General features: G+C 43.9%; 1 protein-coding gene across 1 annotated transcript in view; it reads left to right on the top strand.

Annotated features, from left to right (window-relative positions):
- The first annotated feature begins 12,201 nt into the window (after window positions 1-12,201).
- The window catches only part of CAPN13 (calpain 13), an 87,797-nt gene continuing 77,557 nt past the window's right edge, over window positions 12,202-22,441 (top strand). Inside the window, exons 1-2 of the mRNA XM_066623297.1 lie at window positions 12,202-12,393; window positions 20,857-20,926. Coding sequence (XP_066479394.1) covers window positions 12,202-12,393; window positions 20,857-20,926 — 262 coding nt within the window. The remainder of the gene's footprint in view (window positions 12,394-20,856; window positions 20,927-22,441) is intronic.

Raw genomic sequence — 22,441 nt, 5'->3', positions numbered from 1 at the left:
TGGGCCGCATATAGCCAGCTTCTTTCTTTGTCTAATTTTGCTACCAATTTATCACTACTCTTTGCAGGCATATCTTTCTCAAAATCTCCTTTGTTTCTTTTTTGATTATCTCTACATCATCCATTCAGTGTATTCAACTGAGATGCAGTGCCATGGTTTCTATATTATTATCGTCATTATTTTTGCAGGGAAAGTTATTCATTAGGTAGGACTATAAGAATTGGGGTCAGTTTACTTCTCCTTTTCATACAGAGACCCCATGATATTGGAAGAGATTAGCAGTCAGGAATGCTGGCCAAGAAATGATTTTATTAAGCTTTTAAGCCAAGAGACTAGTTAATGGTTCTTAACAATTCCTTGATGGCCCTGAATAGGATCCTCCACTGGGGTCCTCAGGAGTCCCCACATCTGCTTGAGGGAGCAGAAAAGGTTTCTGGTGATTCACTTCTCCCTTTATGGGATCAAGGAGAAGCAGAAACTGGAAGTGGCAACAAAAGTTAGGATGTGATCTGAGAGAGGCTGCAGTGGAAGCTGAGAGAGGCTGGCAGCAAGCAGCTGCAGACATACCTAGAAGACTCGGCTAGCTGATTTTGTTTGGTGCTGTTTGCAGGAGTGTGCTACCTAACTTCATCCAAATGCTCGAACCTGTATATTTGTAAAGAAGGCAAATGTTACAAATGGTTGGCAACCTTCAGTCTCGAAAGACTATGGTATAAGCCTACAGCACCCAGGATTCCCAGGCAGTCTCCCATCCAAGTACTAACCAGGCCTGACCCTGCTTAGCTTACGAGATCGGACATGTGCAGGGTAATGTTACAAAGAAGACACTGTAAGCCTCCAGTGGTTTTTCCTCCAAAGGATCTAAAACCCAGAGACCACTGTTGCCCTGGGACTTCTCACTGCCTGGATAAGTGGGGCATGAACATGGAAAAATATTTTCTTTCCAACTATTTGCAGTGGGAATACAAACCACAAAGCTCTCTGTAGGACAAGGCATCATTCAAGAAATACCCTGGAAATTCTCCCCAAATATCAGTCCCATATAATACAAAACACAATTTTTGCCTGCTTTAAAATATGCTGTATATAGTTATAGTAAATAATCAGTGATGGCTTTAAAACACTTTACATACTTCGACCCAATTTCGTTTGTTTTCTCTGATTCTTTTACTGCTAAATTCTTATCTGTAAATGTAATGAGCTGTGATAGGATTAATTTTATTTTTGAAATAATTTGATCATATTTTCTGTGCAACATATGAGTCTGGTGTCGCCTCATAATTTTTATGACTCGTTTCTGTAATCTGCCACAAAACTTTAACATCCAGATGTCCACTTGGCTTCATTAGCTCTTCTGAAACATTTTCACAAAATGCTATTTTTTTTATTTAGTCTGTTTCCGATTGTATCGTTCCATCTCACTCACTGCCTGTAGGTGGGTGTCATCCTCATTAGCCCGACCATGCCATGAGATGTAAACATGTTATTCTTTCCCTCAAACATTCCTTTGCAAATCTCCATTCTCTGCATTCTTGAGCTTCTGCCAGTTTCCTCCTTATGATAATTTCTGAGGAAATGTAGATGCGGCAAAAAAATGTTTGCGTCACAATTGGTCGTTGGTATGGATTTTTCACAGACTCTGCGGTGAGCAAAAACCAGCAGGAATCTGACATCTTGCTGGTGGGTTTATCCTACAAAAGCAGCAATAACAAGGATTATAATTTCTGATGTTATATTTTTCGTGGATGCATCCTGGAGGATTCTGTTCAAAATATTTTTGTTAGAGTTTTTGCCTTTTCCCTAATGGAGGCTCTGAGTTTTAAAAAATAGTCTAGCATGCCCAAAAAGGTAAATAGGAACATTTCCAAATGGGAAAGTTCTTTCTGAGTGTTTGGACTGGGGGGGGGGCATAGGGAGCCTAGTCTTTTTACGGGATCAGCTTCTCTCCAATAATCTAAACCACTGGCATTCCTGGAGAGGGGTCCTTCAGAGCCAGTTGTGACTGCAAAAGCTGTAGAAGGCAAGGAGAAGGGCCACTTTACACGAGCAGCCAAGTTCCTGAAGAAACTTACAGCGCAATCTGATCTTGCACTGGAAGAGGCAGGCCTGTGCTGTATCCAGCACAATATAGGGGTCCAAAGTGGCTCAGTCAGAGGCAAGAGGAAACTCTTCCCCTTAACCCTGGGTAAACCACTGCAGCCCCAATGGAGCTCCTTGGACTTGTGCATAACTGTCAGGTCCCAGTCCTGCCTCCCGCTCCCCACCCACCCGCCCCCGGAACTGCCCTTCCCCTGCCCTAGAAGGCTTCCCTCCCTCCTCCTCCCCGCCTACCCCAGAGCCTTTTGTTGACTGCAAAGTGGCCGGTGCAAAGCTCCCTATCAGAGTCAGCACAGAGACTGGGTTCAACCTCTGTGGGCCGGTGCACATCCCTGTGCTGGCCCAGCCAATTCTTGAGGAAGTGCAAATGTGCTTTATGGTACGTTTGCGACCCTCTTGGGCTGGCACACTGCCTTAGGGCCCATTTCTTGTGTGTTCTTCAGCAATTTCTGCTACTGTGGATGGATAGCTGAGCGTCAATGAGGAGCTACTCCTTCTCAGTCACTTTTGACAGCTGGATCCCAGAACATGTGCTGCTCTAAGTTCTGTGGAAGTGGGGAGCCCTGTGTCTTTCTCAAGTGTATACTCATGGCCTTGACGGATTTATTTCTTTTGGCCAGGTATCTGTTAAATGTACAAACCCTTTCACAATAAGAAAGCTGGAAACCTCCTAAATGTTTTTTTTGTCTAAATGTCCTTCTGATCTGCTTGGTGGTAAAATCATCTTGGTGGTAAAATAGGTAGTGCACATCCAGGTTTACCTGGTGAGGAAAATTTGAGCTATACAGAGGTTTCACATGTCTAGACTTCAATGAGTAAGAGATTCCTTTTCTTCTCCATCTGTTTCCCTAATTGAGGGCCCAATCCAGTTTTCTACTGCTGATGCATCTGCACCAATGGGGCATGCGCTGCATCCTGCTGTTGGGGGGGGAGAGAGACATTGAGGCCTCCTCAATATAAGGGAACATTTGTTCCCTTACTTCAGGGCTGCATTGTGGCTGCATTGGTGCTGGAAAGTTGGATAGAATTGGGCCCAAACCTCAGTAACCAGTCAAAGCTGCTGCCACCAGCAGGAAAATATAGATATTGCCAATGGGCAGCCCAATCCTGAGCTGCCTGGGGCACTCAGCCTTGGCGGCACCGAGGACGGCTACCACTGGATCCTGCGTGCCTCGGGCTACGGCAGGCGGACCTTGGGAGAAGAGGACTTTTGTCCCCTTCTCCCAGGTAAGGGAAACAGCCCCACAATGGGGCTACTCACTTTACTGGCGACCAAAAGGTTGGCGGTAAAGTAAAGGCATTCGTGTAGGGCGCCGAGCCCCACACGAATGCCTTGGATCTGGTGAAGCGGAGCTCCACGGACCTGCCTCCCTCCCTCCCCACTCCCTCTCCTGGCACACCTCCCGCCTGCCCCCTCCCCACTCCCCACCTCCCCATCACGCCTCCCCCCTGCCTCCCTCCCTGCTCCCCTCCTCCCCATCATGCCTCCCCCACCCTCTCTCCACCCCTGCCGGTCTCCCCCCTCCCTAGAATGCCTCCTCCCGACCCCCCTCCCCACCCCGCTTACCGTGCCACTGCTCAGCAGTCCGTGAGACCGCCGAGCGGTAGAGGCTGGGCGCCAACCCTGCACTAGCCTGGCGCTAGCCCAGCACCGGCCGGCGCTGGGCTAACACAGGCAGTAGCCCAGCAGTGCTCGGTGGCACAAAGCCGTGGCACCGAGCCCAGGATTGGGCTCAAAATGTCCTACACATTTAAATACTGCAGATGATACTAAGAAGTTTCTGTTCCCAATGTAGAATTCGTCCTCTGAGTTTACTTCCACATTTGTTTGTGGATAAAGTTCTCCCCTCCTCATGGCAATCCAGGGAGCCATAGCAACTAGGGCACAAAGTTTTTCTTTCTCTTTCTTTGATCTGCAAAGTGGCCTGGTATGTATAGTAGGTGTGATTTATTTAGCAGTGTCCAGTAGCAAAGCAAGATGTTCGTTTTGCAGTTTCATAAAGAATAACAGTTCACTAAATGCATGCTTCTAATTAAGATTATAAAACAAAGAAGCAAAAAAAATTATATGTCCAAGCTCATGAGCCAAGGAAGAAATCAAGACCTGGAGATCCTGCCCTGGAGGTCAGAGGTGTCACTCGGTTTGGCATCACCCAGTGCGAGAGTTCATTGTGCCATCCCCATGATGGACCTCCTCCCATACCAGACCATATAGAACAGTGGTTCTCACTCCTTTAGCACTGGAACCCACTTTTTTTGACTGAGAATCTGTCAGGACCCACCAGAAGTGATGTCATGACCAGAAGTGACATAATCAAGCCGTAAAATTTTTAACAATCCTAGGCTGCAATCCTACCCACGCTTACCCAGGAGTACATCCCATTTACTATCATTGTTGAAAGCATTTTCATAGTAGCCTGTTTAAAAGTACAGATCTGTGATATTTCTCCAAATGCAGTCACATACCTTGGTAGCATTAAGTCTAATATAATAAAAATCAAATATTGAAATGAATGGTGACCTACCTGAAATTGGCCCTCGTGGGTCCTGACCCATAGTTTGAGAAACACTGATATAGAATCAATATCATATGTACTGCCTAAATGCAGTGGCATCACTAGGGTTTGGTGTAACCCCCATTAACTTTATTTTTTTATTCATTTATTTAAATATGCAGGTCACCCAACAAATCAGTAACAAACAAAAAACAAGTGGGCAACTTGATAACACTCACACAGGGCACAATCCTAACCCTTTATGTCAGTACTTTCCAGCACTAACATAGCGGTGCCAATGGGTCATGTGCTACATCCTGCAGTTGGGTGTCACTCATGGAGGCCTCCTCAAAGTAAGGGAATGTTTGTCCCCTGACCTCAGAGCTGCAATGCCCTTAAGTCAGTGCTGGAAAGCACTGACATAAGGGGTTAGGATTGCACCCACAGCTGAATAACCCCTGCTAATTGGGTAAGAGGCACTTTTTCAAGTGGGTGCTCCTTTTTTTTAGCAGGGGGAGAGTAACTGGCCCACCTCACCCCAGCACTGTCTGTTCTAGTGGCTGTCTGCTGGTATTCATTTGCATCTTTTTAGATTGTGAGCCCTTTTGGGACAGGGAGCCATTTAGTTATTTGATTTTTCTCTGTAAACCGCTTTGTGAACTTTTAGTTGAAAAGCGGTATATAAATACTGTTAATAAATAATAATAATAATAATAATAATAATAATAATAGTTCTTGTGTTAGATCTGATATATGGAAATGAGAGCCGACTCATTATTGACACGTTATTGGGTTCCCTGCTGTGTCATAATAACACCTCATTGGCTCTAGGAACAATCAGTCTAATTTGTCAGTTTTGAAGTAAGAAAATCCACTTTTTGTAGCACAAGGCAGTTGTGTTTCGCTTTTCTGGTTATTTGACTATAACGTTTGATAGAATACAGCTATTTCAACACAGTTTGTTTCATTGCATTCTCCATTAAACTATGTGGGAATTTAGGTAGAACTGGGCTACAAGGCTGCAACCTTATACATGCTTACCTGGAAGAAAGCCCCACTAAATTCAGTGGGACTTACTTCTGAGTAGGCATGCATAGATTTGTGCTGTACATATCTCTTCCATTTCTGCTCTTCAGTCACATTTAATTTTGCATTAAAATCTCCCATTCTAATTGCTATTTCCAGCCATCCTTCCTGTAAATTATCTGTTGCTGTGCACAGTTTACAGTACAAATTTGCTGACTTGCACTTCAGTTGGCAATAAACAAACGAACATTTGCAACAGGACATCTTTTTCATTTATTTTGGCTATAATGGCTTTTGAGATTGGCTAGAATTTTTGTTACAGCATATAGATAAGCATATAGATAAGAGCTGTTATCCACCGGGGGTGCGGGGGAGCATAGCACACCATTAGTTTAAACTGTAATTTGAAAAGTTTTCAGTAAAATCTTTTCAACGATGAAGAAACAGGATTGAGCTGTATAGCTATAATTACAGCAGCAGCTTCTCCGTTGTGAATTGTTTCACATTTTTATTTAGTACCATGTCGAAAACCGCCTGAACTACCACTGAATACATGAGTAGACTAGAGTTGCTTTCCAGCTCCTGCAAAAACTACTATATTGGAATGCAAAGAGTGTATGTGTGAGAAAAGGGGTGGCATATGGGTATGTATGCAGTTCGATTATGTGTATATGCATTGGCTCATAGTCATACCATTCGATATGAAAGATGGATGGTTGATGCAGTCAGGCTGGCCAGGTCACAGTCTAGAGATTTATCCTTATTCCTCCATCATATTGATTATTTCCTCAGTGGAAGACACCCATGGATGAAAGGACTGGAAAGGGGCAAGGCAGGATAGGATAGGGCACGAGGGGGAAACTAGAGCTGCTCTGGCTGCCAGTTCAGCAACTAAAAGAAAAGGGGGAATATCTCTACCTACGGCAACCCTACCTACGGCCATGGATGATGGCCAGATCCCAAAGGATCTCCTCTATGGAGAACTCGTGCAAGGAAAGCGCCCCACAGGTAGACCACAGCTGCGATACAAGGACATCTGCAAGAGGGATCTGAGGGCCTTAGAAGTGGACCTCAACAGGTGGGAAACCCTGGTCTCCGAGTGGCCCGCTTGGGGGCAGGCTGTGCAGCATGGCCTTTCCCAGTTTGAAGAGACACTTGGTCAACCGTCTGAGGCTAAGAGGCAAAGAAGGAAGGCCCATAGCCAGGGAGACAGACCAGGGACAGACTGCACTTGCTCCCGGTGTGAAAGGGATTGTCACTCCCGAATCGGCCTTTTCAGCCACACTAGATGCTGTTCCAGAACCACCATTCAGAGCGCGATACCATACTCTTTCGAGACTGAAGGTTGCCAACAACTGGAACTGGACGGCAACCCTACCTATGAGGAACTTTGCACATTGCAGATTGAAAGTGCTTCCAAAGCTTCCGTCACCTTGAGCGGGCGCGTTTTGCCACACACTACAATGTGCAAAGAAGCTCTATTTTTGATATCTGTGGGAAATTGCTACCAATTCCTTCCCTCTGAGCACAAATGACAGGCATGTACTGTATACAGTATCAGCTTCCCTGTTTGCATCCTCCACATTTACTTTAGTCTTAAGATGATTGGTTTCTTAAAGAGAAATATGTAGCTAAACAATGGGCAAAGCTCGGGCAAAGCTGTTGACAGTTCTGATCATGAAGTATAATTCATAGGTGTCCCGTTTCTTAACTCCCTTCTTTATGTAGGTGCTACCATGCAGCATTAATTTAATGTTGCTGCTGCCATGGTTCAGCTGGCCTCAGATAATGAGAAGCATGGTTTGTTTTCTTTTTTTCACACAACACATTTTTTTCCCCAAGTCCGTAGCAACTTTCGCAATGATCCTGTGGTATATAAATCACATAGCATGAGTTAAACCAAACTCCTGTGTCCAATAAGTGCTTGCAAGATGGGTCCCACAAGAAATGTTGAAGTGCGCACATCTTTCGGGCAGTGAGTCCCACTAACTCGAGGGGCTTACTTTAGAGTAAGTATGGTCTGGGCAACAGGTTGCAGGGGCTGGGTTGTGGTCTCCAGTATCGAATGGGCAAATTTGCTTTTCTCTCGGACACTTAATGCATCATTATGCAGCCACAGGCTCAGGTTTACTCTTGTGTAGCAGGCATGCAGTTTGGATTGGGACTCCAGTGTGGAGGGAGAGGAAATTTAACCGTTCACCATCATGCTGCTTTCCTGCTGACATTTCCTTTAAGAAGCAGCAATTTAAACCTAAAAATGCAATTGTAGCAAATGGTATTTTTACAATTAAATTGCTGCCTGGTACTGACAATCATCAGCAGGAAAAATATGGCTGGGAAGGGCTAAGTACTCTCTACCTCTGCATTGTGATCCTGATACAAACTGTGGCCCTGCACACAAGTAAACATCAGGCTATATTATGCATTTAGTGTCACACACTGGTGTTCCTGGAGAGGGGGGAAATGCTGTGTTTTTTCAGGTGCAACTGTGACTGGCTCTAAAGGCAAGGGGGAGAGTGTGTCTTACGCAGGCATTCCTGCATCTGAAAAAACCTAGAGTTCCCCCCCCCCTCCAGGAACGCCAGTGGTCTCACGAGTAGTTTGGCTCTTGCTCTCTATCTTGCTCTCTGCTTCAAATTTTCTTCCTGTGTATATTCTCTCTTGGTACTTCATAAATGTGTTTATTTAATCCACTTGTATCCAACCTTCGCTCCCCCCACAAGGGAAACACTCGAGGCAGAGAACCACATCTTTAAAAAAAATACACTATAAAACTAGATACAAATGAGTGGTTTGAATAAATAAAATGAGCGGTTTGAATAAATGTTTTGATACATTTATATCAGCAGGGATTTCAGGAACTCCATCAGCGGTGGCACCACATTTTACTAGGTCGTTGGGGAAGCCATATGCGAGGGCCCCTGTGCAGTCCCTCCCACCCATGACAGACTCCCATCCTCTCTTCAAGCTTCATGCTTCCTGACCCATCCTCTCATTACCACTTCCAGCCAGCTGACAGGTGGAGCAGGACCCATTCCCATGGTTCCTCTGCATCCAGATGAGAGCATCCCAATTAGACCCAGTTTGGGAGAAGGAGGAAGAGCTAGTGAGAGACTTCTCCTACCCCAACCCAATCACGCTTGTTAGCTCTTCGTTCTTCCCCAGACTCGGCCAGTAATCCTGGATGGTTGTGATGGAGCTTCATGCTCAGCCAAGTGCATCACTTCACCTTGACTGGAGAGTATTAGGGCTTTGGGGGTTGACTGGGTAGGGCCCAACCTGACTAACCTCTGTTACCAGCCCTAATTTTTATTGTCATCATCCTATCAAGTCCACTTTTTACAGCTTTACCAAAGCCTGACTGCAGAATCCAGTGTTAGTGAACGCGGCAGGTAGTAAAAGCGGTCTCCCAGTTTTCCAAAGCAGCATTTGCATTTTTTTTTTATCATGGCTTACAAATGTGCCCAATTCTTCTTCCAAAGCATTTACAGCATCCTGCGATGAGGTCCAAGGGGTCTGAAGCCCAGGCCTTTAGAGCTATTAGAGGTTGCTTCTGATCATTTGCAAGAATGAGAAGGTGCAGTGATATGTGCAAAGTAAGGCTGATGATTCAGTTAACATTGTTAAAATAAGGTGTCCCTGGGAAGGATAGCTGGTATACACTGCTCCTTTCCACACTGCTTTTCAAGAATAAGGATAGTGGATTCTCAACTGTCCATAAAAATGGCTTTTGGAGGACCAAGAACAAACAAGGGCAAATGTCCAGACAGAGAATGTGATATAACCAGAGCTTGATAAAGCTCTGATGGCTCTACATTTATGACATAGGCAGTTTCTGATGTAGTTTTTTGCATTCCCAATTTCCATTTCCAAGTGTACATTTAAGAAAGTGTGGGTGTACACCTCAATGTGCAATGTGTGAAGCGGCCCTGTGAAAGTGTCAAAAACAAATGATCTGATCTGATCAGATGCTTGAGCACATCCTCGGTGACGCGTGTCTTTCTGCCTTGCAGTGGCTTTTTACCAATGCAAAACAATCTTCTTCCATTTGTCCATGTGCGTAGCCAAACGCTGCTCTGTCGAGGCTGTTCTGCAGAAGTGCGGAGAGAGCTAAGTGCCTTATTTTCTGCACTCCACTTGCTAAATTATTCCCAATGTGTTAAACAATGTAATTAAACACACACGCTCGTACGATAAAAAACTCTCGCTGTTCTCCGTCAGCCGTGAGAGAGTGAGCAAGTGCGAAAGAGAGAGAAAGAACTCACGTGTCAGTCCCAGCCTTCAAGCTCTGTTAGTTTTAATTTGAGTTGTGGAATTACTAATCAGTTTTGCTGGAACGCTGTTGTGGGGAATAGATCTTTGCATGGAGCGGGCTTGAGCACTGTTGCAAATGAGTATTTGTTAAGGGGAAACCATTCTTGTCATGTTATGCTACATTACATAAGATTTATTTCCATTCTACAGAGAAAAGGAAGCCAAAATGAAATGTTCGCTCTTCACGTCAGTGGAAGGTTATTGCTGAATTTCATCTGATTTCCTCTTAAAAGAAAGAACAAAAGAACAAAGTCGCCTCTCTTAATTAAACAGGGTATGCAGAAATTCTTGTCATTCTTTGGTTTATGGTTTATGGTTCTTTGTATATTATAAAGAACAAGGTGAGAACCAGTAGCCCAACAGCCCAGTTCCATATGGAATTCCATATGCTCTGATTGTATTACATTCTCTGTCTAGACATTTGCCCTTGTTTGTTCTTGGTCCTCCAAGAGCCATTACTATGGACAATTTAGAATCCAAGTTTGATATGCCAACGGAGTGTCAAATAAATTCCAGCTTATAAAATGGTTTCTAATACCCCTGCTAATTGGGTAAGAGGCACTTTTTCAAGTGGGTGCTCCTTTTTTTAGCAGGGGAAGAGTAACTGGCCCGCCTCACCCCAGCACTGTCTGTTCTAGTGGCTGTCTGCTGGTGTTGTTTTGCATCTTTTTAGATTGTGAGCCCTTTTGGGACAGGGAGCCAATTAGTTATTTGATTTTTCTCTGTAAACCGCTTTGTGAACTTTTAGTTGAAAAGCGGTATATAAATACTGTTAATTAATAATTAATAATAATACAAAAACCTCAACCATGGAAGGTAGTGAAAGGGGTCTCCCAGTTCTCCAAGGCAGCATTTGCATTTTTTAAAATCACAGCTTACAAATGTACCCCATCCTTCTTCTAAAGCATTCACAGCATCTTGCAGTGAGGTACAAGAGGTCTGTAGCCCAGACCTGCTCAGTTTCAGAACTATTTGAGGCTCCTTCTGATCATTTGCAAGAATGAGAAGGTGCAGTAATGTGTGCAAATTAAGACTGATGATTCAGTTAATATTGCTAAAATAAGGTGTCCCTGGGAAGGATAGCTGGTGTACACTGCTCCTTTCCATACTACCATTCAGACTTCTGTATGCGTTTATTGAGGCCCATTGCCAGAAATGGCAGAAGGCCCAAGAAATCCATTGTGACAAGACATTGAAAGTCAATGTGAAATAGCAGAAACCTAAATACAATGCTATACCTAATAGATCAGTGGTTCTCAAACTGGTAGGTTGCGACCCACCAGTTCATGTAATGCTTCCCCTGTCCCTTTAAGAGGCAGGGGAAGAGGAGAGGCAGGGAAGCTATCCCCAGGATCACGTCCCTAAGAGGGGGGAGAGGGTGCTTTCACTTACTTGGACTCAGTGAGAGCTGCTGGAGGCTGCAGGAGGTGCGGGAAGCCCAGCACAGCCCTCCGCAGGGCTCCCTGAGGTTTGTAATCTTGAAACGGAGTGATTGCAGTGCACCCCTTGCAAACAGAAAGTGCTTTGCGATCACTCCGTTTCAAGACTTCAGTCCTTGGGGAGCCCTGAGGAGGGCTGCGCTGGGCTCCCCACACCTCTGCAGCCTCCAGCAGCATTCACGGAGTCCAAATAAGTGAAAGCACCCCCCTTTGCCCCCCCATAGGGATGTGATCCTGGGGATCACTTCCCTTCCCTTGCCCCCCCCCCCTGCAAAGACTTACTGAGGGAGTAAAGCTCCCTCAAAGTTTGAGAACCACTTTATTAGATGTCTATAATAGAAAGTCCTTAATTCATGAACTAGTTGTAAGGAGCTGGAATGGAAACCAACTATTCCGATAAGTGTTTTGAGTTTGCTTTTCAGAACTCTTTGGATTGAATTTTGTGTCCTAGTATTCGGATAAGTCAGAGCAAAGTTCAGCCAAGGGAATGAAATCTGCAGGGGTAAAAGAATCACTTCTCAGTGGTAAAAGAAGGAACAGAGCCCTGTAAGAGTTTCATTGCTTTGAAACAAGGCTGAAGAACAACACCTTCTCCTCCTTAAGGAAGATTTAAAATTACTTATGTTTGAAGCAAACACAGCCTTCGTTTCATGTGAAATTTCACCTTTCATGCTACTTAGAAGTTTCCAGATAATGAGGATTTGGTAACTGCCCCTGTCTTGAGAAAGCACCAGCTCCATGAATGGGCCCCAGTCCTCAGACTTGGCAATTCGTGATATTCATCATTACCATTTCCTCGTTACAGGAAAAGAGCAAGAACTGTTACTGACATGTATCAAAATTCAGATGGCTTGGCTTCCCCTCAGAAATTTAAGGATCAGGACTTCAATCTCCTGAGAGACCAATGCCTGAGTCAGGGCCGACTCTTTGAAGATGATACATTCCCTGCAGATCCCAGTTCCATTGGGCCTCGCTTGCTCAAAGAGGTCAACCTGCATCAATTAACGTGGAAGAGACCAAGTGTGAGTCCTTATCATGTGACCTAATAGCAGACATTCAGATCCATGGTTTTAATGAGAAAATTAACTACACATGTAAGCATAACAGGATTTAAGGAGATCTGGGGGAGCAGAGCTGGACTTCTGCTACAAGCAGGTGCAGTGATGGTATCAATAAGAGTGCTCAGGTGGTACTACCTTTGAAACTTCTGTAAAAGAACCTTAACCAAAAAAAAAGCATCAGGCCTCTGTGAATGGAACACTACTTTACATGTGTTAGTGTTTAGTAGTAACACTACTTTAAAGTAGTATTTAAATAATGCATTTAGGGGAGTTTCCACCATTCTACATCCCCGCATGACTATGCAGTAATAAAACAGCATGCAAAGGTAGGGAAGAATTGCAATGTTTCTCCAGCTGTGGGTCAGGACCCACTAGGTGAGTTGTGGACCAATTTCAGGTCAGTCCTCATTTATTTCAATATTTTATTTTTAATATATTAGACTGGTATGTGACGGCATTCAGGGAAATGTTACAGGTCTGTACTTTTAACAGGCTACTATGTATAGTAATAGTTGGCAACCTTCAGTCTTGAAAGACTATGGTATCACGCTCTGAATGGTGGTTCTGGAACAGCGTCTAGTGTGGCTGAAAAGGCCAATCCGGGAGTGACAATCCCTTCCACACCGGGAGCAAGTGCAGTCTGTCGCTGGTCTGTCTCCCTGGCTATGGGCCTTCCTTCTTTGCCTCTTTGCCTCAGTCTGTTGGCCAAGTGTCTCTTCAAACTGCGAAAGGCCATGCTGCACAGCCTGCCTCCAAGCAGGCCGCTCAGAGGCCAGGGTTTCCCACCTGTTGAGGTCCACTCCTAAGGCCTTCAGATCCCTCTTGCAGATGTCCTTGTATCGCAGCTGTGGTCTACCTGTAGGGCGCTTTCCTTGCACGAGTTCTCCATAGAGGAGATCCTTTGGGATCCGGCCATCATCCATTCTCACGACATGACCGAACCAATGCAGGCGTCTCTGTTTCAGCAGTGCATACATGCTAGGGATTCCAGCTCGTTCCAAGACTGTGTTGTCTGGAAATTTATATGCTTTTAACAATGATAGTAAATGGGACTTACTCCTGGGTAAGTGTGGTAAGCACTGCAGCCTAGGATTGTTAAAAATGTTCCTGCTTGATGATATCACTTCTGGTCATGATATCAGTTCTAGTGGGTCCCGACTGATTCTCATTCTAAAAAGTGGGTCCCGGTGCTAAAAGTTTGACAACTGCCCTAGAAAATTCTGAAGGCTCCTTCCAGTCTGAGGAAAGCTGGAGGTCTTTGCTCTGATAGAGAAAGATAGGTGGCTGGCCAGTGAGTTTTTATTTTTAATTATCTTGCTCAGCTAATCTCTGCTCTTTTAATCAAAGGAATGGACTTGGGGAGGGTGCATCAACTTCAGGTCCTGACATGTTTTCCTCAATGGTATCCCAACTTTTCCTCCACAATCAAGTTGTAGTATTTAGTAGGGATGTGCATTTAAAAAAAAAAAAATGGTTCCGTATGCTGTTTGTTTGGTTCCATATGCTGTTTTTGTTGTATAAGCTCATTTTTGGGTCACTCATTATATTATATTTGTTTCATCACAAATATCCATTTTCATTCCACCATGTGTTTTCATGGTTAATGGAGGCAGGGGTCTTATCTTGTAGTGGGGTAGAAGGATAGACTTATTTTTCCCCTTCCCTTAAATGTTTTAAAATGCAAAAGGTGCATCAGATCTCCTGAAAGCCAGTGGCTTCTTTTTACCCACAATACACTGGATGTTGTGTGAGTCTGAGGCATTGTGGGGGAAAATGATGGTGGCAGCCACAAGAAAATGGCAGTTTTCACTTGTGGCTTCCTTGTTTGTTTCTATGTCATGAACTGACCTTTCTGGAAAAATGTGTCTTCATGGAAAAAACAAAAACAAAAAAAAACCCATGGTGTCACCATGAGACAACTGCTGGTAACAGCTCTGGTGTGCCATTTAGGCTTAAAAACCATTTACCAAAATGGGGAAAAGTACCTGTAATCTCTCTCCTGTTACAGGGTAAGGCCTCTGCACTCTTTCATTATGAAAAGGAATAGTGTCCAAATGACCAAAAGTTCTGAATATCTCATTTGGACCCTGTATCATTTGTTGCATGAATGAGTCCAATTAATGAATGAAGCAAATTAATAATAGAATCATAGAGCTGGAAGGGACCTAATAGGTCATCTAGTCCAACCCCGTGCCTTAGGCAGGAAATCCTCATAGAGCATCTCCAACAGGTGCTTGTCGAGCCTCTGCTTGAATATCTCTAGTGAGGGAGAGTCCACCACCTCTCTTGGCAATCTGTTCCAATTAAGTGCAATGTTCTATTCACCATGAATTGAATGCACAGCCTACGGGGTTGGTATTTATTTGCTCCACTCTAGCAGCAACGGCAGAACTGCCCAATTTTAGCCATATACAGTACCCAGGCTTGATAGAGTAACATCACCTTCCTAGACAGTATGTGGAGACTGTATGTGAATCATGTAGGCCTGCTGCCTTCCCCTGCAATGAGGTCCTCCAATAAACTTGCGTCATAGCTAAAGCCTTGTTATCATTTGAAGACAAGAGAATTACATGGTTGAGAAAGCAACAAAGCTGTGTGAATAAAATCACAGAATTAACTGAAAAGTCCAAGGGATGCTGCAGGGCATCTTTGGTGCCAGATGTGCTTCTCCAGCAGATGTTTCCACCACTCTGGTAAAGTCCTGACCAACAGGAATACTCGTAGTTTTGAAGGTCCAGGTATCATCTCACTTCATTCTAAGTGCTGTGATTATTTCAATGACATCTGGAGGGGGGGGGGCGGAGTGCAAGAATAGGCAAGAGATGGTTTAACATTTTGAAGGCTATGTATGTAAAGCTATACAAATTAGCAAAACCTTGAAATTGATTTTAATTGTGAGCTCCAATGAGCTACTGAATTGGCCTACTTCCACCCAAACAGCATTTACCCTATAGCGATATCATTTCTCCAGCATGTTTTCTTTCTTATTTCTTTAGTGATGCCAGCCTCTAAGACTGGTTTAGCAAAGGGATGGTAAAGAAAAACAGCACCTCAATCCAAGCTGTCTTTCCTTGTTCCACATCTCCTGAGTCATGCAGTATCTGGTTATTTAAGTGACAGATAACATTTATTGCCTTTTTTTAAAAATTGCTGTCACCGTTCCGGATCCAATGTAGCAGCTGAGGAGTGAAGCTGGCTTCAATTTTGTCTCAGGCATCAACGAGAGAACTGCAAATTACCTGGGGAGCCTGAGATCTTTGTAGCTGGTGGTGATGCACAAAAGCAGAGAGAACACAGCTTGATTTGCAGATGCCAGGCAGTACTAGACAGCTAGAAACAACTTGTTTGACTTGTAAAGTGGGCCAATTTGATAACAGGAATCCCTGAGGGGAATGGGGTTTGGAGCAAAAAGCTGTCTCCCCCCCCCCCCCACTCTTCTTGATCCTGACATGCATCCCCTTTACCAATTGATGTGAACGAGGAAAGCATGTTTCTTTCATTCTTTTCCTTATATTCACTCTTCCTTTGAAAAGAAACAAATGTTTGCCCTGGGCAACCCAATCCTACCTAACTCCCCATGTGGTGATGCAGGAGTACCAATGCAGTACCAACTTAGTCCAAAATTAAGCTGCAACACGGCTGACTGACACTAGCTGAGCTGAATGCACCTGGTTCACTCCTAAACAACAAGGTCTTCTTTGAAAACGATGGACGAACATCCATCCATCCTAAACAACTTCAGGGGTCCATTTTCAGGCACCATTTATAATAATAATAATAATAATAATAATAATAATAATAATAATAATAATAATAATAATAATAATAATCTTTATTTGTATCCTGCCCTTCTCCCAGGGACCCAGGGCGGCTTACAACATGTAAAAAACAATTTTAAAAAGCATGATTTAACACAGATAAAAACATATTAAAAACACATTAACAGAGGCCATAAAAACAGTAGTCAGAATAAAAAGAGCATAAAACAGCAAAATCATAGAGGAATCCAGTCTGTCAAAAAGAAACTAAAAGATGTATAAAAGTGTTAAAAAGGCCATGGAATCAGAAGGCTTGTTTAAAGAGCAGGGTCTTCAGGCCTCCCCGAAAAAACTCAAGAGAGGGAGCCATTCTCAAGTCAAGGGGAAGGGAGTTCCACAACGTTGGTGCCACTATTGAGAAGGCCCTATTTCTTGCCGCCACCCCACGAACCTCCTTGGGCGGTTGCACTTGTAAAAAGGCCTTCTCTGATGACCTGAGAGGACAAGCCAGATTGTACGGGAGTAGGTGATCTCTAAGTGCTGGTGCTTATAATTTGAAGTGCTGGTGCTTATAATTAAACGCTAAATGGCTCCCACATGAGCCTGCCTGGATTCTAAGATCATCATCACTTTCCCTAGTCCCTCCACCTTCAAAGTTAGATGGGTGGTAACTGGGGAAAAGAGCTCTTGTGGCACACTGCATTTAAAATGCCCTCCCTAGACAGGATCATTTGGCACCACATCTGTTGCCCTTTTTGCCACTTCAAGGACCACCCGAGAGCTCTGTCCCTCAGACTGGGCTGATCCCCTGAATGCCCCCTCAATCCATCTTTGCAGCGCTCCCCTATTTTTCAGTGAGGAAGGTGACAGGAGCCACTGCCTGCTACTGTCACCAGTAAGCTGGGGGTTTTGAGCCCCAGGCCCTCCAACAATGTTTTTGACATGAAGTGAAGGCTTTTTTTCATTGGTTCAGATAATCTAGTATGCCCCTTAAGATGATTCTAATTCTTAACACCATGCTTAAATTGTTCTGACTTCTTCTGTTTCTCTTCTTGTTTTAAATTTAGCCATTTAAATTTGCATTTTGTCATCTAAAGAGTTTCTTTTTGGATATAGTGTTTATATTTATGGGGAGATGACTTGGGAGTTGTCAGACTGAAAGGCAGTGTATAAATATTTCAAATAAATACATAAATGTGCCTCTTGTGCAAGAAGAACTTATAAAGAGAGAGCCTCTAGTAAGTGAAGTTTTTTGTAATGTTTTTTTTCATTTCTTAGAGAGGAAAAGGAAGCAGTAGAGCTCTTCTGCCCCTATAGCTTTGGCACCTAAGAATTTGCACAAAAGCATCCCCCATAACCAATGCCTCTAGCGGCTTGGTCCAAATCAACAGAATAAAAACTAGGAACATGCGCCATGCCAGCAAGACTCTTGTTAATAAAGATTTAGCAATCCTGCATCAGTTGGCTGAAATAAATGAGCAGTTCGGTGCACTGTAAGGAAAGGTTAACAAAATCCTAAGGGATTTCCTGACAAGCAGACCTAGGGGAAAGGGTCTTCCTTCTCGGCGAAGGAAAACTGGCAATAGTGCAATGTGTCATGCCCTTTTAAAAGGTCTCACGCTACAACTCTGATGGTGTGAGCGGTAATAACATAAATGCAGCTCCTTGGTTGCAGACATCAATTCCTTTTGAAATCTACGTCTAATTCAATCAGCTGAATAAGCAATGACACCACTCTATGAAGCATTTGCAGGCAGGAAATGCTGTTTCCATTTCATTAAGCAGTTTGAATAGAAGCAAACAAGCAGACTTTCATTTCAGGGATACTGAGTGGGTGGCACCTAAGGGCTCTATGCCCTGGTGACCCGCATGAAAAACACATCGGGCCCTTATTTGGTAATATGGGCAACAGAGAAGAGCCATTTCTCATGTTAGGAAATAGCTCTTCGGGCTGAAAGACAACTAGAAATAATACAGAACCATGATTAAACAGATATCAAACTGCCAGTAACAGTGACCCAATCATCTTGAAGGTTTCATAGTATACATGGATGAATCTGGATTTGCCCAAGGACAAGCCATGACAGTTCAGTCCCCTGGGCTTGTACTATTTATGGCAAAGACTGAAAGGGACCACTGGACCCTTCAGGCCAATGCATGTGGCTATTTTACTTGTGGCAGGGCTCCCTCCCCATTCCTGCTAGAAGTATGTGGAAGAGGCACAATCTACAATGCTTATTGGGGTAGAAGAGGTATGTAGATGGCTGCTCAGTTGTTCAAGGCTGGCCCGAGGCCACACTTTCTTTTCCACTCCACTCCCCCTTTGCTTTTCTAATCCAGGAACTTGGAGAGAAAGTGGAACTGTGGAGGCAAATGAACTGACAGAGGTTTTAGTTGCAATGAGCAAGATCTAGCAACAAAGACTTTTTTTTTTGGTTTGTTTTTAATCTTTGGGTCACTTCCCATGTTACAACTCTTGGCAAAACTAGGATGTGCAAGTGACCTCAAACTTTCACTCTTTGATGTGAATTGCATTGTACAAAAACAGGATGTGTGCATCTTTTCACAGGTGTAACAAATGAGTCCTCTCTGCATCTGGAGATGGTTACTAGTAATTTTTCCCCACAGAGGCAAAAGGTGCAAATTATATCTTTACACATTGCAACTCATGCAATTCATGGAAGTGCTAGGCCACACATGTATTCTGTTTCCATCAAGCATTGTAATATGCGAACAACCGGCTAAGTATATTTGAGCTGCAATTCCAGTACAAATGTGATTCTCTCTCTAGTATCACCAAAAAGCTTATTCTAGGTCAGGAAAAAATGGTTTTGTTCAAGCCCCAGTGGAATGAATAGGAGAACCCACTAATTTCAATGGAATTTACGCAGGAGAACTTTCTCATGGATTGTACCCAGCACCAACAACCTTGTTCTATATAATGTTTTCCAGGTGCTGTCACCTCCCCCTCCCCAAAAAGTAGCTGTCCTCTACATCAAAGAGGTTGTGCAGGCTATGTGTAAAGAAGAGATGGGGCAAGGGTGCTCTGCACAGAAGGGGTTTATTTTGTATGTGTGACCTATAGCAGAAAAATCCAAAAAAAAAGAGGGAAAAGAAACTTGGAGACTTTCACAATGATCAACACAAAGTCACAGGCAGGCTGGCAGTCCACCTCCCTGGGTTATATCCAGGGCCTCTGAGAGGAATTCTATCAGGGGATACAAAATTCCTTTTGGACCCCTTTGCAAAGGGGGAGGGATGAAACAGAGCAGGGGAGAGTGGTGACGGGCAAGCAGAAAGGGGGCAGGGAGGGGCGAAACAGGGTGGGGGGAGGATAGAGACAACTGGAAAAGTGCTTGGAACCCAGGTCTATTCACCCATATGGCATCAGCAGCTAGATACAGTAATAATGGAAAATTGAAAACACTTGTAAGTCTCTCAAAAATCTTTTAAATATAGAAAATCATACAGAAAATTAGCATCATCATATTTAGTCTCACACTAGAATGGAAAGTGTCTTGTGTGTACCAAAACTTGCTTCTGCTGTAGCTGTAGTCTTGCAGCTGTGTTCCTGAGCTCCTATGCACTCCTTCATGGTAAGCAGATGCACAAGCCCAAGAGCTACTGTTTCCTCCCAGATTTGACATTGTGTTATGGAGTGTCATATATGCTTTCCTTGGCCCAGCATATATGGCTTGCCAGTACCTGCAGCTGCACACTCATGGTAGTGTCCCCAGCATCCCATGCAGGCAACCAGTCTGAGTAGATAGGAAATTGTAAGATCCCAGGAAATTTCTGGGCCCCCTCCTTTGGCTCCTGAACCCACTCCTTTGGCTCCCGGACCCCCTTTTTGACCCTGGGCTGGGGAACAAATTACCCCCTTTACCCCCCTCTCCTAGGCCCTGGTTATATCTGTTTGGGCAGTTTCAGCAGTCCTGGTTCTGAGATCTTCTGGGTGTTTGGTATATCTTGGGGCTTCAGGAGGAGTCTGTGGTCAAGGGCTTCAGGGTCTTCCCAACTGTGAGGGAGAGTTTATCTTCAGGCCAACTGGAGCCAGCTGGAGTGCCACTGTTTCACTGACCTTGGTCACCAAAGGACCAGCTCATTCTTGGGGGCACTCCTCTCCTTCCCCTTGTGCCTTTGCCCAGGATCCACATTCTCTGTCTTTAGAATCTAGCCATGCTCCTATTACTAATTGGGCTTAGCCCCTTGCTGCTGTCTTCTTCTCATCTCTCCTTTCACTCCTCCATACCAGGTCTCTCCTGACTTCCCCTCTTCCTCCTTCCATTCCTGCTTCTTTTGCTTTACTTAACTCATTGCTCTCTCCGGTCTCTTTGCTAGTTTCTATACTCTACCATACTCCAGTTTTGCTAGACTTTTGCTCCATTTTTGCTAGTCTTCCTCTTCTTGCACCATGGCAAACCAGGGCTCTGCAGATGACATGTGCAAAGAAACTGCACATGATTATAATTCTTTATTTAAGCCAGGAGACATGGAGTCCTGCATGCATGTCTGCACAGGAGCTGCCACATTCCTTTTAAACAGACTGAAAAACTGAACAGATGCCAAATTAAGCTCATCAAATGGCATGAAGAAACCCACATAACAGACTGATTGCGTGAAGTGGCCAAAATTCATAACATCCTTTTCTTTCTTTCTTTTTAAGGACATTCATAGTAATCCCAGTTTAATTGTGGATGATGCAAGCAGATTTGATATTAAACAAGGACGCATAGGTAAGGCTTAAATTCTGTTAATGGGCTCATGTCTACTGTTATGTCTACTTATGTCTGCAATTTTGCAGTAATATATAAGGAAGCTAACATCTGCCTAACAAAGCAACATGCTTTGTTGCTGATGCTGTTGGTTCAGGGTTTTCTTTAACTCCAACAGCCCTATTCTAGTGACATGGGGTTACAACAAAGAAGTGTGTTGAGGAGAACCCTGCTATGATCCAGGGCAGAATCCAGCCTAAGTTAAACACTTTTAAGCCCTATTGATTCCAAAGAGAAACTGAAGCACGTACTTCATTGCATTTTCCCAGTTTCTGTCTAGCGGACTTGCAGTAAATGGGGGAGAGACCAATGGGTGCTAGGGCTTGATAAATGAATCAGAAACCTGACAGAGTATTAACTGGTAGCAGAGAATGTGCAGATTAGGGAAATCTATGAACTGTGAAGCAAATGTTTTGCAGAAAATATTGAATTTTGACTAGGAGGGATTTGAAAGAGAAGATGGAGGAGATGGCATGGTGATAGACTGTTCTAGGAGTCAGTGGAAGTGGCCAGGGAAAACGCATGAATGGGAAGTGGGCAATTGAATAGGTGGTTAACAGGCTTGTGAACAGCGGATGTGTGTGATGGGAAGTAAGGTGAGATAAGGGAAGAGACAATATTAATTTATCACAATATGATGGAGAATCTTAAGTGGAAACAAAGGGGAAACATAGTGTGGAAAGTGATGAAAGAGCAGAGATGGAAAGTAAAGGATCATATAGTGATAGCAACGGAAGAGAACATGATGCCAGCAAAGCAAGAATGGAGAAAATACAAAGCAATGATGGCAACAAGAACAGTGAAACTTCTATATGATAGACTGCTTAGATATTGAAAACTGAGTCCTTGTACATCCCAGTGGGTAAGCTGAACTGATAGAAAAGACCACAGACTCCAAACTGTAACTGAACACATCAAATGCTTTATTGGTTTATGGGGAGGATAGCAAAGCAAGTGCAAATATGTACAATATAAAGGCACTAAATGAAAATGAAAATGACAAGCACCTAACACCAAACCATCAGAATAATGCAGTACATGTAACTCAAGCTACACTGTACAGTAGAACCAAATAAATGCCAGTTAGCAAAAGTTCAACTAAATGCCCCTGCCCTGTACCTTAAGCCCAAAGCCTGCTAGATTTGGTTCAGGCTGCATTGCCAATTGCACCCCCCAGAAGACAAATCTAACTGAATACAATGAGATTTTGCCCCAAGCAGCCCTGCAATAGGAGTTCCCTAATCTACAGTCCAATACAATCCCCCTCTATTGGCGACAATGCAACTGTGCCAATGGAGTGCATGCTGTATCCATTGTGGGGGCTCTCGGGAGGCCTTGGAGAGGTAAGGAAATATATTGTTCCCTTGTTTCTTCATAGGCTTCCTGTTAGCCTATGGGTCTCCTTGGACCTAAACCTGTTATATATCTGGTATAAGTCTGAGGAGCAAAAAGTGGTGGGACAGTTTCAGAAAAGAG

This window comes from Tiliqua scincoides, chromosome 1 (assembly GCF_035046505.1).
Source record: "Tiliqua scincoides isolate rTilSci1 chromosome 1, rTilSci1.hap2, whole genome shotgun sequence".
In the NCBI taxonomy this organism is placed as follows: Eukaryota; Metazoa; Chordata; class Lepidosauria; order Squamata; family Scincidae; genus Tiliqua; species Tiliqua scincoides.
This window is presented reverse-complemented; position numbering and strand designations above follow the sequence as displayed.